Here is a 19,538-nt window from a genome sequence, read left to right on the forward strand (position 1 = left end):
CTTTAAAAATCTGTGTTTCTTTTTGATTCTGTCTCTGGGGTATGTGGAGGTGGGTGGAAAGTTAGAGACAATACAATATGGTGTATTCTGTCATTATATTTATTTTTCACAAATGTAAACTTTGATTTGATTACGTTTAACCTTTGTACTTTTGTGCTCAGTAAAGCCGTTTGCCCAAAATCACACAATTTCAATCAGGTGCAGACATTTTTAAGGGAACCTTTCCATGCCAGTCTGAGCAGCACTGTTGTGCAAAATGTCACTACCGGCAAAATATAGCAAAACATAGCAGGGGACTTGAGAGTCCCTCCCTATTCACATTTACACCTCTCTCTCGCCCTTTTCTCTCTCTCTTCTCTCTCCTCCTGCTTTCCTCATATTGGTTCACTTCAGGTCTTCAAGCACATTTTTTTTCCCGTGCCTTTTCAAGATTTCCTTCCCTCAAACCCACGTTCTTCTCCTCTTCTTGGGGTGTCTTCTCCGTACACAGGTCCACCCTCTTTATGCATCTGTGTCCTGCTCTCCCCTTCTTTCTCTCTTTCTCACACACTGTTTCTGCTACTCTGGCTGGAGTTCATTCACCACTTCCTGCACAAACTAGCTATCCCTCTCTTTCTTCCTTTCTGTCTGTTCTCCGCAGCTCTCCCTCGTATCTAGTCACCATGCCACATAATTGCACTACACAAATACACTCCACACAATTCCACAACTAACAATTCCAATTCAACCCACATAATTCCAGTCCAAACCAAAACACATGGGTAAAAGATATTGTCATTTACAATAGCAGTAGCTCTAGCTCTTGCAAATGCGAGGCCGCTTGCATTGCAAATGCTTGTGTTTTATTTATTTATTTTTTAGGGTGGGGGAATTGCCATGCCCATACTGGTCTGCCCCCACACTTTTACTAATAAAATAAAAAAAAATGGGCTGGGGGTTGGAACAGAAAGACTGCCCATTTTTTTAGGGTTGAGCCTGCGTCGCATGCGCTTGCGCGTACGTTTCGCTGAGCGAGACGCTTTAGGAATTAAAAAGGGCTTGGAGCCCTGTCCACGTCACGTCAGTGTCTTTTATTGGCTCGTGGGCTTGCCTGTTAGAATCTGCTTGATTTCATTAGTGGAAGGCATGCATACGTCATGCCTTTTTTCCGGTGGATAGCCCTCCTCGAGCGCATAGACCAAGTCCAGAAAACATGCGAGGCTCGCTGTTTTCCGTCTGGCTCGTGGACTACTTTTTCTCTATTTTCCCAGCATGATCTCGCTTGCCAGAAGTTGAGCGTTTTACATAATATCGACCCTGTTACACAGTTAATTGCACTTTTTCTGGTTACGTACATAATTGCACTTTTGCAGATAGGTTTCATTACCAGTGAAAAGTCCGGTTAGGAGTTTACAACGCTATCAGCTCTAACACGAGCAAACGCGAGACCCGTTGCATTGCAAATGCTTGTTTGAAGGTGGGGGCATTGACAGGGCCATCATGGTCAGACCCCACCCATACACTACTAATAAAAAAATTCCCTGGTGTGCTAGCGCGCTTTCTGCCCCCGCGGGGCATATCAAGGGATGTTGCCCTTATATGCCCCCCAGTGAGGGGCAGAAAGACTGTGCCCACTTTTTTTGGGGTGGGGGCATTGACAAGGCCATCATGGCCAGCCGCCAACCCTACACTAATAATAAAAATAAAATTCCCTAGTGTGCAGAAAGACTGTACTCTTTTTTTTTGGGGTGGGGCATTGATAGGGCCATCGTGGTCCGCCTCCACCCCTACACTCATTTAACAAACAAAAAAATTCCTGATGTCCTGGTGGGCTTTCTGACCCTGGAGGGGGGAGTGCCATCCTACACTAACCAAATAAAAAAAATCCCTCGCATCCTAGTGGGTTTTCTGCCTCGCCCCTCCACCCCCAGAGGTGTCGATCAGGGGCTGTTGCCTCCATCTGCCCCGCACCCCCTCGGGGGCAGAAAGACTGAATATTCCCAAAATAATAAGGGGGAGAAAAGCCCTTGCCCAAGGGGCCGCTGCCCTCTCCCTCGTGGCTGGATCCCTGCTTGGAGATCACCCTCGTTCGATCCCCAAGCAGGGATCCACTTGAGAGGGATACCATTGGAAAGAGGAGATTCTTCCCTTTCCAATGATACCTCTCTCGTGTGCCTCGGTGCTCCGGGGCCTGAGATAGCACCATTAGCACCCAAGCAGGGAAAGCAAAATGAGCCAACCAGCTAATTTCACTTTCATTTTCATTGAAATGAAGTCAGTGTTGATTGTCATTGCATTGAAAACCAAAACCAGCTGCGGAAGGTGGGGAAGTTGTTCCCCACCTCCCGAGGCTGTTCTAGCAGAAAGGAAATACCTCTGGTGCTCTAACCAGAGGGATTTTCTGACTCAAGTGTGAGGACAGCCTGGAGCCGTCCTCTGCACACAAGCACCGTGGCTGAGGATGGCTGCCGGTCATCCTTGCCAGGGAAGGGGGTTAAGCATTGATTCCATTTGTTAATATTTGTTTTTGCAAATTTTAATTTATTAACGATTTAATTTTGATTCTGCAGGTGACTTGAGGTACGAACAGGGAAAGCAAGATAGTGGTTTGATCCCATGCAACAGAACGCCAGAGCGCAAGGATGATTAATTTTTGAGAAAATGAAGATGACCCAGAACTCTAAAGGTTTACAGCAATTTCCAAAAGAAGACGTGGCGTCAAACCATGAACAGAGAAAACTACTAAACATGAAAGTGATTTTTCTAATTCCCACTATTTATTTTGCTTGATGGAACACCAAAGTAAAGAAACATTTCCAAATGTGACATCAAAATTAAATCGTTTTTTAAAGGTAAATCAAACTGAAATGTAAGCCCAAAGCAAGTACTGAGGGAACAATATTTTCTAGCCAGAGGATGTTTCATTATTTACAAAATTTTGCAAATCTGAGAAAATCATTGTCCATGCAGTGCTGATTGCAATTAGTTAATCTATGTTTTAATTCAAGCTCATGAACTGTTCTACAGAAGCAAGCTCTGAGCAAAAACAAATCCATGACTAGAGTGTCACAAACATTGTCAGAAAGACCAATTACCTCAATCTTCGAGAACAAACTTCAGTTTGAAATCGTATCTGGTTCGAAAAAAAGAGTCCACTCACTGTATAAAAGAAAGTTATTGTGAAAGGTCTTTTCTATATTTCAGCAAAGGCACTGAGAAGTACCAAGATTTAAAACCAACTTGGCCTAAAACATTATTTTTTGTTATATTCCTTTATTGATGCTGCAAATTCCACCTGACACTCTTTGCTCCTGTATATCAAAACTTAATCACTTGCCTCGTTTTTAACTCTGACAGCTTTTCTCAATTATTGACATTACACTAATACCAAGTACACTGTTCTAACCCTACCTAATATTGTAAGCACCATAACAAGACTGAGAATCCTAAATTGAACTGTTAAATACAAAATATGTAACTTCATTACGATTTCTAAAGTAAAGAGATGTCCGTCACTCAGGTCCATCGGAACATTAATGTCTTAACTCTGGAAAGAAACCTTTTAAGTGCACTGAATTTGGGAATAACCTTAGTTCAATCCAATAATCACTCAACAGGAGAAAACACACACAGAGGAAAAACCTTATTCATGTCCTGAAAGCTAGAAGAGCATCAATCCTGAATGCAGTGTCATTCAACATGGAAGAATCCACACTGGAGAAGAACCATATCCATATTCTAAATGTCATAAATACTTCAGCTATCGATTCAGTATCACTTAAAGTGAGAGAACAGTCACTGGGCAAAAACCCTTATCAGTGCTCTGAATGTCAGAAAAGCTTCAGTTACAAATCTCGTCTTGTTCGACATGAGAGAATGCACACTGGAGAGAAGCTGTATCAGTGCTCTAAATGCCAGAAAGGCTTCAGTCATAAATTCCATCTCACTCAACATGAGAGAAGACACACTGGGGAAAAACCTTATCAGTGCTCTGAATGCCACAAAAGTTTCAGTCGCAAAGTTAGTCTCATTGAACATGACAGAACACACACTGGAGAAAAGCCGTATCAGTGCTCTGAATGCCAGAAAAGCTTCAGTTACAAATCCTGTCTCATTCTACATGAGAGAACACATACAGGGGAAAAGCCTTATGAGTGCCCTGAATGCCATAAAGGTTTCAGTTCCAAATCCAGTCTCATTCAGCATGAGAGAACACACACAGGAGAAAAGCCTTATAAGTGCTCTGAATGCCAGAAAAGCTTCCGTCATAAATTCCATCTCACTCAACATGTGAGAACACACACTGGGGAAAAACCGTATCAGTGTTCTGAATGCCAGAAAAGCTTTACTCTCAAAGTCAGTCTCATTCAACATGAAAGAAAGCACACTGGAGAAAAGCTGTACCAATGCCCTCAATGCCAGAAAGGCTTCAGTTACAAATCTAGTCTCATTCAACATGAGAGAACACACACTGGGGAAAAACCTTATCAGTGTTCTGAATGCCAGAAAAGCTTTACTCTCAAAGCTGGGCTCATTCAGCATGAAAGGAAACACACCGGGGAAAAACCTTATCAGTGCTCTGAATGCCAGAAACGCTTCATTAGCAAAGTCATTCTCATTCATCACGAGAGAACACATACTGGGGAAAAGCCTTATCAGTGCTCTGAATGCCAGAAACGTTTCAGTTGCAAATCCATTCTTCTGCAACATGAGAAAACACACACTGGAGAAAAGCCTTATCCGTGCTCTGCATGCCAGAAAAGCTTCCGTCAGAAAAAGGACCTAACTAAACATGAGGAAAGACTGCACACAGGGCAAAAATGTTTCAGCTCTTTAAATGTCAGAAAAGCTTCAAACACAAACTTAAATTGATTCTACATGAGTGAATATTTATTGTTGTAGTTGCAACAGGATTCCTCAAGCAAAACTTGCAAAATAACCCAGAAATTGCAGAGTATAAATAAACAACTGTCCACTAGGTTCACGGTTAAAGTAAATTGAAGTTACTAGACCCTCATGGTATACAATTTCTTTTAAATGCCAAAATTATTGCATACTTAATTTTCATTGTGTGATGTAGTAGAGCTGGATCAAAGTCACTGAGATGTTACTCAGTCTGTCCCAACTCTATTGCTCATTCATGTGCAAGAGGTGGATAGGACTGATTCTGCTTCTGTCCGTTTTTCAGTAGTAGACCTGGCGTAACGTTTATATGACAAACCCTATTTAGCATTTCATTGCTCGTCTAATATGTGACTGAACTGAACCAGACCTGCCACACTTGGAGAGGAACATCTGTTATGTAATTGACATTTACTGAGGAATTTTACAGGTAGCCTGACATTTGACAGATTATTTCACAATCCTACCCTCTGCTACTAGGTGCTGCTGATCTGTGATAAAACTCTGCTCCAAATCCGCCCATATTTCACTGGTGATCGTGATAGGTGACTGTTCTGTTACCAACGTGTCCCATGTCAAGTGTTATACCTTCTGCCATTTTGGGCTTTTTAGCCAGCAGCACTCTCCCTTGTGGGACATTTAGCTTTGCTTTTATTCCATGTGAATGGTTGCCCTAGATCCTAGCATGCAGAGTTTATTATTTATCTAAAACTGGCTGCAGGTAGAGCACTTGACATGGATCCATTTATATATGTAGTAACTGTATGCTCCCCGGCCCTTTCAGAGGCAGGTTTTCCAATGCATGACTGCCTCTCTTCAGAGTCGCATCCTATGTTCTGAAGCATTAGTTTGTGCAAGAAGAACTTTCAAATCCATTCTTCAAGAGGGGTCACAATTGTGAATAAAGGGCTCCTGTACTTCTTGGATGCATGCAGAGGTAATCTCCAAAATCTCCTGAATGGTTGGGAAAGTCTTCTTTGAAAATGCTTGTTTTCACCTTTTTATACATTGAACGATTAGATAAACTCTTCTGTCTTCAAAGAACTTTCCAGAGCAGGGCTCATATCCTGTGGATTGACATTTTTTCACCATGAGTCTTTCGGCTATTCCTGCCATGAACAAACAGATTTATATTACCCGAAGAGGTAGGGGTATAGTTCAGGAACAGTAACTTTCAGTATTCTGATCAATGGCCAGCTCTCCCTTTGAAAACAGTGAAGAGAATTTATGATTTTATTCTCAATGCTATTGGAGGCAAAAGTAGTTACTTAAGGGACAGTGTGATAATGCAGTGGTTTCTTTAACCTGAAACAGCGGGTTTGTTTATTTTTGCAGCTTTTGAGGTGCAGCTATTTCTGCCAGTCTCCATAGTATCAAAAGTGTAGTCAATTAATTTTGGTCAAAGTCTGTACCATCATAAGTATTCTCAGCATTATATAAACATTAAAGCATTGCAGTATCGGACACACGTTGGTAACATGTTCCTCTGCCAGGGAAGACTGTTGAACCAACAAGCTACCATCCAGGGTATAAATGATCCTGAAGGTGCAGAAATACGCAATCGAAAATAAAATGTGGAACAAACCAGCAGATGTAGTGTGTAAGAGAACATGGACAAGCTCCCCATTAAGGTGTAAATGTACAAATTCTGAAGATGAGATCTCAACAGAACAAGGGAGGTCTTAAGAAGAGCACTTGCAGCTAACTTTAGAGCTTAACTTTGAACTTTATACATGTATGCAATGACTGTTTTGGCATGATTGCAAAGAAAACCAAACTTGGAAATGCTAATCATGAGAAAACGGTAAGTGCACTATGAATACCAGAAACGATCAAAACAAAAAAATATATCTCAGTGTGAGAGAACCTACAATGAAGTAAAACCTTAGCAGTGTTCTCAACGCCAGAAAAGTTTTAATTGTAGAAGATCTTGTCTGCATGAGGGAATCCTCCTGAGAGCAAATTGTACCTACCACCAGCTCTGGCCCTGTGGTTGGTTGTGGTGGTTTAAACACCGACCCAAAATGATTCTTAATAAACAAGGCAGACTACTACATGGCAGACAAAAAGACAAAAGAAATGAGTGTCAGAGGAAGGGCCCTTAACATGAACTATTCAAGTTATAAAAAAAAAAATGTCATAGGTTAGTCTGTGTGATTTCTCCAGTAGGTACGTTTGTCATCAAGGTGCTTCAGTCCAAGACTTGAAGTAAGAGGATATGTGGCTTGGGCAGACAAAGTATTTGGTCTATTATTAAAATAGCAGCCACTAGAGGTATCTTATACAATGGTGAGTTAACGATTGTTAAGGTCTCTTAGTGTATTTCAAGAAAGCCAGACTCTCCAGGCTGATATACTTTTTTGAACTATATGTATGTAAAATGCAAAGCTGGTATATAAGCATAACCAGACTCGTATGGACTGTGTTAGGTGACAGTTTGCACATTGGGCTGCTATATCAGAAGTGAATGTAGATAGCTGAATTATAGTTGTCATATGGTTGAGGATGTGAGGTCTTATCAAGCCAATGGAAATCAAAATATGATAAGCAAAAGAGAGGAATGTATCTTTTTTTATTAAAAACGTAGTGTTAAAATCTAGACTTGTCAATGGGGAATAGTGTACTATATTCTGCACACACCTCAAATAGCATATGTTTTATTACTCAACAAGCAATGGGTATTGATGAGTAAGCAAATGTTAGATGGAAGGAAGGTCAGAGTGATGAACAATTCGGCGAGTAGTCCTTGAAAGTAAAATTAAAGAAAACCTGATGCGGACCTTGATAATATTCATTTGCACTCATTTTTGAGTCAATAGTGATCAAGTCCTCTTTGAGAAAAACTGTGCTGTAGTGGGGTTTAGGAATTAAGGGCCAGATGTAGGAAGGTAAAAATTTGCGAGTCGGAAATTGCGAGTCATTGCGACTCGCAATTTCCGACTCGCAAAATGGGATCCAACAAAAAAAAGGGGCATCAATTTGCAACTCGCAAATGATGTCGCACCGCAGATTGCCAGTCCGCTGTTAGCGAGGTTGCTTTTTGCGAGCTCGCTAAAAGCGAACTCGCAATTTGCGAGTCGGGTGTCTCGGGTGGCAAATTGCATGCAGGTGCAGCAAAACAATTGGAAAAACACTTCCTGGCTCTTGCTGATGACATCAGAGCCAGGAAGACATCAAATACACCTGGGAGGAGGGAGGACCACACCCTTTTCAAACTGCTGAGCAACTACCTGGAGGAACAGCTGCTACCATGGAAGACACAGGCAGTGCAGGAAGGAAGAGGAAATTAAAATTCTCAGAGAAAGAACTTGAGGTGCTGCCAGCACCATGACCAGCTTTTTGGAAAGGCAGCCCTGAGTGTCCCAGACACTGATAAAAGGAGGATCTGGCAGGAAATCCAGGAGAGGATCAATGCCATTGGGGTGAGCCCTAGAAGCATTGAAGAAATAAAAAAACGGTGGTACGACCTGCGCTCCAGGACAAAGGAGAGGGTGGCAGAGCGCCTTAGGGAGATGAGGGGCACAGGAGGAGGCCCATCCACCATCCCACCACCCACAGCCATGGAGGAATTGGTGGAGCAGACACTGGAGCCTGAGGCAGTGTCAGGAATGGGAGCACTGGACACATCAGCGCAAGGGACATCCAAAAGTGAGTACCATGTAAAATGCATGTACACTTATAAATGCTATACCCACACTCACCCAGTACACAGCAGCATGCACAACCAGACTAGCTCCATTCCAGACTAGCAACCACCAGGATGGTGCATTATGGGCAATGTAGTACAGTAGGCAGCATATAGGCAAATGTTTATTATGAGGCATACAACAGGTGTTATAGACTGACAGTGTGTTCCCTATGTCTCACAGGTCTCCCACAAGACACCCCCACCAGCCACACCATCCAGGGTGATGACAGCAGACCACAGGCAGGGCAGGAGGCTGCAGCAGCCAATACAGGGCCCAGCACAACACCACCACAGTCCCCTCCAGATGAAGAACTGGACATGGAGGAAGGAGACACAACACCTGGTCCTAGCCACACTGTGAGACAGCAAGAGCCAGAAGCACCACCGTGCCGCAGACGCAGAGTCCAGGTCCAGGCGGTGGCCCAGGAGGATATAGGGGAGACATCCATGTCTGCAGTTGAGGCATCCCTCCTATCTGGTCAGCGCCTGCAAACAAGGCAATTGAGGATTATCTCAGGGGCAATGCAGAGAATGGAACACAATTTCACACATGGCCTGGCTGATGTGAGCACACAGTTCACAAGACTGAATGACAATGTCAGTGACCTTACACAATCAGTCCGCCAACTGGTGACGGAACTGGTGGCTGAGAGACAAAGTGCAAGGCGCCGTGAGCGCCAACTAGTTCAGAGATTTGACCGCATGGCAGCGTCCATTGTCCGTCTTGCATTGAACACCACAGGCCTGTCATTACGGACAGTGAGCCTGCAGGTGGAACTGGGCCACTTTGCAGGGGACGTGGCGCGGGGACTGGGCCGCATTAGACACGCTGTGGACATGTTAGAGGCCAGGCAGGTGGCAAAGGGCACGGGTGAGACCCCTCAGGACAGTGAGGAGGGGTCCACTATCAGCAGTGCATCTGCCACAGACACACGTGTACTGCGGAGTGGCAGTGAACGTCCGGGGTCTGCTGACCCACCTGGCACGAGCCATGCTGGGCGAACTAGGAGGAGGAGTTAGGCACAAACACTGCAGGACTCATGAGGCACATACAGTTAATGTGTCCTCATTAAGGGTGGACATGTGCAGCCCCTTACAGACAGTTCTGTTCTTTAGTTATTAGGTTCACTTATTAAAATGTTGTGTTTGATACACTACACAACTGGGCTCTTTGTGTGTGACATTGGTGAGTGTGGTGTCTGTTGCCACGTACCTTCCAAAGTATTGGTTTGCAATGTGGTCCCGTCTCTGTATGCCTTGATTTGCAATGCTCCTATCTCCAGGCTGCCTATGTGGTAGCTCTTGCTCGTCATCCCCCGAATCTGGGTCTGCAGGGGTGAGATGTAGCCCACGTCTGGGGGCAATGTTGTGTAGGATTGCACATGCGCCAACGATCTTGAATGCTGTTATGGGGGCATACTGGAGCGCACCTCCACTTCTGTGGAGGCATCGGAATCTTGCCTTTAACAGTCCAAAGGTCCTCTCTATGACATTTCTGGTCCGCCTATGTGCACTGTTATATCGCCTCTCATTCTCATTGCTGGGTGTTAGGTACGGGGTAAGTATCCATGGTCGTAGCGCATATGCACTGTCACCTGTTTGGCAAAAATTAACAATGTTAGCAAGGCATGGATGGTTTCTACAGTGACCTGTGTGTTAGGAAACTATTTTTCAATCCTCCTCAGAGTGACACAAAGAAAACACAAACACCAGGCAAGGCTCCGGAACAGATGAAATGCTTTCATGAGGTACCAAGGTTTATTGGCAGGCCAAGGCAGAAGGCAGACGCACATCCCAGTGTAACGTCTTACAAGCTGGCATCTTCTGCCCTGAAGCATATAAGTCAGGCACTTATATATGTTAATAAGTGCTGTCACAGCACAACCCCAAAAGGGGACACAGTCCAAACATGGGCACGCACATACAAAAGAAATGCTGCACATACAAAACTAGAAGTCCATAATGTAAAAATATACATAATGCAGTGTGAGCATGAGCACGTGAACAGACAACAGGTGGTCCCTAAAGAAATGTGGGCTGGGTTGCTGGCTGAACTTAAAGTGTGAGACGAGATAAACTTAACAATGTGGCTTGGAGAGGTTTGTTTGAGCTGGCATAGGTGTCAGAGAGGTCAGTAGGGAAGTCTTACTGGGATTCAGATAAGGAAAGAGAGAATTGGAACTAAAGTATCATATCTATAGGTACATACATGTGAATATATATTTTTCCCAACACTGTGTGTATGGCTTCAGGGTGTCTTCAGCAATACCTAATAGAGATCTGTCTCCAAACTCCCCACGTTCTAGGCGTTGGTGTATCCCACTGTGCCTGAAAATGTAAGAGTCATGTGTACTCCCTGGAACATACCACCTGGATGTTCAGTGAGTGGGTACATTTCCGATTGCGGAACAGATATTCCAGATTCACAGGAGGGGATATTTGTATATGTGTCCCGTCCACACACCCAATTACATGGGGGAAGTTGGCAATTCTGTAGAATTCCAACTTGGTGCTGTTAATTTCTGCCTCATTCCTGGGTAGGTATGTGTAGCTGGACATGTGTGTAAGTATAGCATCTAGGAAACATCTGAAGAGACGTGAGAGTGCACTTTGGGATACTCCACCTGCCACAGCAATGACCCCCTGATAGCTACCCGAGGCCAAGAGGTGCAGTGAGCATAGCACTTGCACATGTGTGGGGATGGCGCTGCCGCGCACAGTCTGTCGTTGAAGCTGCTGATTGAGTAGTTCAGTTAATTCTAATATTGCTGCACTGCTGAGTCTGTATTTGTCATAAATCTCCTCCTCAGTTTGTTGGAAAAGTGTCTGCCTGGTTCTGTATATCCTCTCCTGTCTCTGGCTCCTCCTCCTCCTCTGCTGGGCGGCGTGGACTCTCCTCCTCCTTGCTATCACATATATTTCAGCCATCTTGAGTAACCCAGATGCTTTCTGGGTCTCCTTTTATACTTTGGTTCTGGTTACCACCTGCTCTGACTTAGTGGTAATTTGGGTGTGCAAAATGGGCTTTTTGCGACTAGTCGCAATTTGCGAGTGGCTTTTTCATATGGTTTGCGACTTGCAAATTGCGACTTCCTATTTGTGGGTCGCAAAATCAGGTCGCAAATTTTGCGAGTCGGTAATGGCTCGCATCGCAATTTGCACTATAGAAATGGGATTTTTGCATCCCATTTCCGATTTTGCGGGGTCGCAAATTGCGATTCGGGCCATTTGCGACTCGCAAATTTTTGCTACATCTGGCCCTAAATGGATGAGGAATGGGTGGAGTGTATCTATTTTTATATACAGTAAATAGTTCTGAGAATCTGGGCTGAACCCCCAAAGTCTGAGGATCCAGGCCTGATCTAGCTATTTTAACATTACATTCAGGAACATGGGAAGGTGGGAGGTGAAGTCTGTCGAAGAGGAATTCATCTGTATTCTATGTGCCATGATATAATATTACTGATAGAAGCCTACTCCTTGGTAGAAATCATTATCAAGGGACATCAAGGATTTGATAGGCTCAGAATACCCTCAAGGAGAGATGGAGCAAAGGGGCTTCAAGGAAAGAAGGAGTGAAGAGGGTTGTTTGGTGGTGTTTTCTAGGTATGGGAATGGATTTCTAGGTCAGGAGCTGGTATGGACTCCAGGTTTTGTCAGAGACACATGTTTGGGGTCAGTGTAGGAAACTACCATCTTTCTTGGCATGTTACCCCCATTTTTACCTGTATGTCAGTATGTTTTTGCCTGTCTCACTGGGATCCTGCTGGTCAGGACCCCAGTGCTCATAGTTTATGGCCTAATGTGTTTGTGTCTGTATAGTGCTTGACTGTGTCACTGAGGCTCTGCTAATCAGAACCTCAGTGCTTATGCTCTCTCTGCTTTTACACTTGTCGCTATAGGCTAGTGACTTCATTTACCAATTTCAGTTGGCACACTGGACCCCCCCCTATAAGTCTCTAGTACATGGTACCTAGATACCCAGGGCATTGGGGTTCCAGGAGATCCTGATGGGCTGCAGCATTTCTTTTGCCACCCATAAGGAGCTCAGACAAACCCTTCCACAGGCCTGCCATTGCAGCCTGCGTGAAATAGTGCACACACTATTTTACAGCCATTTTCACTGCACCTAAGTAACTTATATGTCTAGCCTTCACTTGCTGAAGGTTAGGTGCAAAGTTACTAAGTGTGAGGGCACCCTTGCACTAGCAAAGGTGCCCCCACATAGTTCAGGGCCATTTTCCGGGACTTTGTGAGTGCGGGGACACCATTACATGCGTGCACTACATATAGGTCAATACCTATATGTAGCTTCACAATGGTAACTCTGAATATGGCCATGTAAGGTGTCTAAGATGATGGAATTGTCTCCCCATTCCAAATATGGTATTGGGGAGCCAATTCCATGCATCCCGGGGCCTCCACTATGGACCCCCAGTACTGCCAAACCAGCACTCTGAGGCTTGCACTGCAGCTACAGCTGCTGCCACCTCACAGACAGGGTTCTGCCCTCCTGGGGTCTGAGCAGCTCAGTCCCAGGAAGGCAGAACAAAGCAATTCATTTGGAAGCAAGGTGCTACACCCTCTCCATTTGGAAATAGGTTTACAGGCTGGGGAGGGGTAGCCTCCCCCAGCCTCTGGAAATGCTTTGAAGGGCACATATGGTGCCCTCCTTGCATAAGCCACCGGTTCAGGGACCCCTTGCACTCTCCTCTGGCATGAAACTGGACAAAGGAAAGGGGAGTGACCACTCCCCTGTCCATCACCACCCTTGGGGTGGTGCCCAGAGCTCCTCCAGTATGTCCCAGACTTCAGCCATCTTGCTTTGCAAGGTGTGGTGGCACCCTGGAGGGCTCTGAGTCTCCAGTGTCAGCAGGTGACGTCAGAGACCCGTCCTGATAGGTCCTTACCTGATAAGGTAACCAATCCCCCTCTCAGGGCTATTTAGGGTCTATCCTGTGGGTTCTCTTCAGATTCTACTTGCAAGGAATCCTCTGCAACTACTACTTCATCCTCTCATCAACCGCAGCCTGCTCCAGGAACCGTTGTAACAGCAACAAAGTATCCACAATGGATACTTTTCTTCTGCTACTTCTGCTCCAGCCAGCAACTGCAACAGTTTCCACAGTGTGCATGCTCTGAGGACTCCATGTCTTCACCCTGCACCAGAATGACCAAAGAGATCTCCCATGGGGTGACGGAGTCCCTCCCCCGCTCACGCAGGCACCTTGTAACTCGACAACTGGTTCTTTTGGACTCCTCCCACAGCGACGAGCGTGCTCCTTGGAACACAGAGGGTGGACCCCATCGACACAGACTGTCCTGAGGTCCTGCTGTCGCAATTTGGAGGAGGTAGACCTTGCCTTCCCCCTGAACGATGGTACCCCTGTGCACTACATCTTCTTCACCTCCTGAGGCCTCTGTGCACTATTTGCAAAATTCCTTCGTGCACAGCCTGGCCCAGGTCCCCATCACTCTATCCTGTGACGCGCAACTCGCTGAGTTGTTCTCCAGTGTCGTGGGACCTTCCTTTGTAGTGCTGCACCAACCGCATTTTGCACCTCCTTTGTACCCGTGTCCTGGGACTCCAGTGGGTGCTATGAGGGCTCCCTGAAGTGCTGAGAGCCCCCTCTTCCTCCTCACACCGAGTTGAGGCCCCCAGGTCTCCCCTGGGTCCAGATAGTGCCTAGTTGACGCAAAACGCAACTTTGCCGGACCCAAGGCTTGGAGGAATCCAGCGCCAAAACTCGCCTGCATCTAACTTCACGACGTGGGACATCCTTTGCATCACACAGGAACCCGCTGGCATCTTCCTAGGGTGTAATTCTGCAGTCTTCGTCCAACCGGGGACTCTTCTTTTGCACCCTCTTCTGGGTTGACAGGGACTCCTGTCCTTCCTGAAACGTCTTTCGACGTCTGGACTTGGTCTCCTTCCTTTGCAGGTCTTCAGGTACAGGAATCCACTGTTTGTTGTTTGCAGACTTGGTTGGTTCTTGCAATAATTCCAATCACAAGGTGTAGTGTGTCCTAAGGAAACTTGCAGTACTTTACTCCTGCGTTTCTGGGCTGTGGGGTGGGGTATTTTACTTACCTTTGCTGTATTCTTACTCTCCCAGTGATTCTCTACACACTACACTTGTCTTGGGGGGGAATTCATAATTCGCATTCCACTTTCTTAGTATATGGTTTGTGTTGCCCCTAGACCTATTTTTCTCCCATTGCATTCTATAGCATTTCCTATTGTTTGCACTATCCTATGTCTAATTACTTACCTTATTTTGGTGTCTAGTATATATATTGTGTATAATACTTACCTCCAGAAGGAGTATTGCATCCAAGATATTTTTTGCCTTGTGTCACCCAAATAAACTACCTTTATTTTTCGTAACACTGAGTATTGTCTTTACTTGTGTATAAGTAATGTGTAACTATAATTGGTATTGCATGAGCTTTGCATGTCTCCTAGTTCAGTCTGAGCTGCTCTGCTATAGCTATCTCTATCAGCCTAAGCTGCTAGACCACTACTACTTCACTAATAAGGGATAAATAGACCTGGTATAAGGTGTAGGTAAACATATTTAGAGACCCAACCCAGAGGGGGAAAACTTCCACAGAAAATATGTTTTTTTAGTAGAAAAACACTCACCCACCAGGGTTACCCCTTGGTGGAATGCTTCATCATTGGGTTTCTTCCCGTTCTGCTGCAGAACGAGGCGTGCTGCGACCAACAGAATACGTGGGAGCACTATTGGTATCAGCGATGCGGATGCTAGAAAAGGATAGGAGTGGTGGGGTCTTGGTAAATTAAAAATACCCCCCCTCTGGATGATATTACTAGTTTAATATGTCTCACAGGGGTGGTATGATTAAAAAGGGGTGTCAGGAGGATGGGTATATCATGTACCTGTCCTCCTTAGTGGTCTACATGTTTGGGAGTTTACCCCTAAACTCCTCTTCAGGACCAAAGTGATCTCCCTAGTATCACTCCTCGTGCGCCTTACATTAGTAGAAGTACTTTTACTATTTACTGTGGTAAGGTGATATATACCAATTAAATTAAATTAAATAAATACTACCCATCAGTGTCAATGCTCTGCTGGGGAAAATCTGTGGAAGAAAAGAGAAAATAGTAGACGTAAATGCATCTCTCAGGGGTGTGGTGGAGTTGTCACCATCACCCAGCCAAATGGCATCAGTAGTTCATACATAAAAACGAATACAAGACGTACTACATATTGGAAACACTACAAAACAATTAATGTGAGGCACCTCTAGGAAAACACACATGGTGCATGCGTGACCTACTTTCAGTGTTTATGCTAATTGCATCATATGTCCTCCGGGAGGGGTGTGTGCTTAAAGTCACACGCTGTAAAATATACACTAATGAAAATGCGGTGAAGGTCAAGCTCAAAGAGCACGTTCTAATCACATGATCCCTGACTTGCCTCTTAATTTACTAATAGCATTGCCATCAATGCAGGAGTGTTTCTCAATTCATGTTTAAACACTCACTGTTAATAAATATTACTAAAGCATGGTTTGGTAGCATCCTGCCATTTACAGACAGTAAACGTCCCATTGAAATGGCCTAAATCTTTCCCATGAACTTGCAGCTTTACTGATAAAACTATTTAGTGTATCGAAAATAATCTGTGAAAACATTTATCATTTGCACATCACCAAGTAAAGTGTTCTTATTTGTTTTCATCCTATTAAAATATTTTTTCATCCCACAGAAGTAAAAAAAAATGACTTTCACAACTACTGAAATTTATTAGGAAATGTTTGTACAGTTGACTTGTATATTTAATTGTTGTGTCACCCTGACACCCTGCAGCCTCTCATTTCACACTCGTTGTATAGCAGGTCACATAAGCTCTGGTCAGATTATTATATTGTGATACCTAGGTGGAAAAAGCCACAGTTGCAGGCATTAAGGTAAAGATTGAAAACATCTGTGGATTAGAGCAGGACACCTGTTGCTCCTACCTGGTTTTAATCCTTACGGCAGAATGTATTTTGGAGAGGGGATTGAAACTTCACTGACCTCGTAATGAGGGATGACTATCCTACACTATTCAATTGACGAGGTGATATTAGATTGAACCCTGAAAGCTTAACACACATAACTAAACACCCTGACAGCAAACATAAAAGCTAAAAAACTAGAAATTAACTCGTAGAAAACAAACTGTTGTCAAGGGTGCTAAATTGAATTGGAAGGCAGATTGCCTCTAAAAGAAAGAAACATGTTGACATATTGATGATTCTAAAAAATAGTAATTGGAAATTTCATGTTGCTGCTAATAGCAAGCCACATGCCTCATTTAAAGGTCCCCAAAGATTTTGTTTTTGTTACAGTGTCATTAGTGAACTCCCTTGCTAAGAACTTTTGAAGAAGAAATTGGCCAACGGTTGTACTACGGTGGAGAAACGAGGGAGATGAGATACTTGAGCATTAAAGGAACTGACAGATTTGATGGGGACTAAATGGAGGATTCTATTGGGTTTCTTGAAGCATCTTTTTTTTCCTACATTTATGTTCAAAATTAGAATTAACTGCTCCATGTTGTAAGGTGGAGCAAAGTATATCGATATGGTTGCTGAGAAGTTCTTTTTGACCATGAGCAGACTTGCTTGGATTGATACACAAGATGATGAAGAACACCTACAGATGTATAAAGTACTGGAGGAAATTATTATTAAAATATGAATATACATTTCATAATGCATTATCACTGCTGCATAATTAAAAGTAGGTTTTCTTTGCCTTAAAGCGGTATTGTAATTACTTTATTCTGTGAAAGACTTAGGGCCACATCACAAGTTTGGCCGTCTGATGGTCAGACCGCCGTGGTGGCGGCCACCAAAAGACCGCCATATTGGTGGTCATACTTATGGCCTTATTACGAGTTACTCAGCCGAGCCCACCAAAAGACAGCCAAAATGCCGACACCACCAGGACTCTGGAGGGGATGAATGAGGCGGTACAACAACCGGCATGACCAGCCCGTCAAACATCCACCCAATCTATTACAAGACACAAATTACAGTAGCGGTTCTTCCATGGCCGAAAACAAATGGCGGTGCAAACTGCGGCAGTCACCACAGTAATACACAACACCACATTGGATTGTTTGAATTCCACACACCTACAACTTGCACTGTAAAACATACCCCTTCACATCCTACAATCCTTTGCAACCAGAACGCCACACACAGCAAGATAGATATTACAAATAGAAAGAACAGACAATAGATTAGGTAGCCCCCCACACTTCAAATACCACTCATCCCACATCCCCACAACATACCCAACACACATATTATTACCCTACACGAGGCACCACCCGTCACTCACTAACAACACAGCACCCACACCTCATCTGTTTTCATCACTTTTCTGTGTTGTACAGCACCACTATGTCCCCATTAAGAAAAATCCCTGTTTTAATGATGAGGAGTTGAGGGTCATGGAGGATGAAATCATCAGAGTAGAGCCACACCTACTTGGAGCCCAAGTCCGGCAAACTACTATCGCCAGGAAGATGGAGATGTGGCAAAGAATAACCGACAGGGTGAATTCCGTAGGCAGCTATTCATGCACAAGGGGGGACACCAGGAAGAGATGTAACAACTTCAGGAGGAAGGTCCATTCCATAGCTGCCAGGCACCAGCTGGCAGTCAGCAAGACTGGTGGTGGACACCCACCTCCTCCCCCACAGTTCACATCGTGGGAGGAGAAAGTCTTTGCCATCCTGCATCCTGAGGGCTTGACAGAAATACCTGGGGGAGTGGAGTCTGATAAGTCAGAACCACTATGTCACCCAAACGTTTTGCCTTGCATGCTCACTGATCACATTATGATTATCTTAACTGCCAACCCACTCACCACCCCTGTGTCCAGCTGTCATAATACCCCTCTCTGGCATCACACGTCAACTAAACAGACATCCAGATGCCAAGATACTCTGACATCCTGTAGCAAGGTGTATGAGATAGGAATTGTCTGTATTCCACATAGTTGTACTCCAGATTTGAAACCAGGTGTCAGTGTCATATCAGGGGATCAAACAAAACCTTTCTGTACATGGCTCAATGCATATCTACCTCATAGTTTGATATCACATGTTGCATTACAATCTGTAACTGTCCCACTTCTTCAACAGGTTTACTTGCCATTGGGACCATCGAGAGGACACCTGAGACAGCCACTTCCCCCCTAGATGAAGCCCTCTGCCATGAAAACACCCCTGGGTGTGTGGCAATGAGGACCCCTGTGGCCCATCTGGGATACCTGGTCAGTCCATAACTGTCAGCCTCACCTTGCCACATTGACTCCGCCCGGCCCTGTTGCATCAACATCCAAAGCAACTATTCGCCCCCAAACCTGTGTCCAGAGGACAGTTTCTATCATCATGTGCTCCTCAGTAAAGGTACCGAAGTCACAAGTAGAATACCCTGACAATGAAAGACCTGGCACCACTGGTAGTGAGCAGAGTGTGCCAATGGCACAGGCACGTGGGGGTAGGGTGCGTGGGAGGGACGGTGTGGGCCAGCGGCCTGAGTCTGCTAGGGAATCGTCTTGGCAAGACACCATCTTCCAAGTCTTGGGAGCTTACCAACAGTCCCAAGACGTGATGGGCCAGGTACTTGCCATGATGGGAGAGACCAGGCACTTGCAGAGGGTCAACCACCAGGAAGTATACAACAGTGGGAGGCCCTCAATTCCAACATGGTCTCCCTAACTGGCTTGCTGAGAGAGACATCAACACCACCCTGAGTAGGGCCTGTCCACAACACTAAACCCCTTCTACTAGCCTTGTAACATCAGCTCCTTCTACATCTGTGGCAGCCACTAAAATGGAGGCTCTGCCAGGGGTATGACATGCCTCAGACACCCCTGCCTCTGTAGCTGAACAACCCCCCCCCCATGCAAACTTGGACGTCCACCAAAACAACCAGG

The 19,538-nt window shown here is 44.9% G+C and overlaps 2 protein-coding genes across 2 annotated transcripts in view; both read left to right on the top strand.

The window, feature by feature from the left end:
- Window positions 1-4,959, top strand: part of LOC138287383 (zinc finger protein 84-like) — a 303,406-nt gene extending 298,447 nt beyond the window's left edge. The window contains exon 5 of the mRNA XM_069227771.1: window positions 3,819-4,959. Within this exon, the coding sequence (XP_069083872.1) occupies window positions 3,819-4,851 (1,033 nt within the window). The 3' untranslated portion in view covers window positions 4,852-4,959. The remainder of the gene's footprint in view (window positions 1-3,818) is intronic.
- Window positions 4,960-6,498: 1,539 nt separating this feature from the next.
- LOC138287384 (uncharacterized) lies at window positions 6,499-14,933 on the top strand. The gene is made up of 2 exons (XM_069227772.1): window positions 6,499-8,529; window positions 8,751-14,933. Exons 1-2 carry the CDS (start codon window positions 8,394-8,396, stop codon window positions 9,587-9,589), a joined length of 975 nt encoding a protein of 324 aa, XP_069083873.1. The 5' UTR covers window positions 6,499-8,393; the 3' UTR covers window positions 9,590-14,933.
- Window positions 14,934-19,538: the final 4,605 nt, after the last annotated feature.

Source organism: Pleurodeles waltl, chromosome 4_1 (genome assembly GCF_031143425.1).
Source record: "Pleurodeles waltl isolate 20211129_DDA chromosome 4_1, aPleWal1.hap1.20221129, whole genome shotgun sequence".
In the NCBI taxonomy this organism is placed as follows: domain Eukaryota; kingdom Metazoa; phylum Chordata; class Amphibia; order Caudata; family Salamandridae; genus Pleurodeles; species Pleurodeles waltl.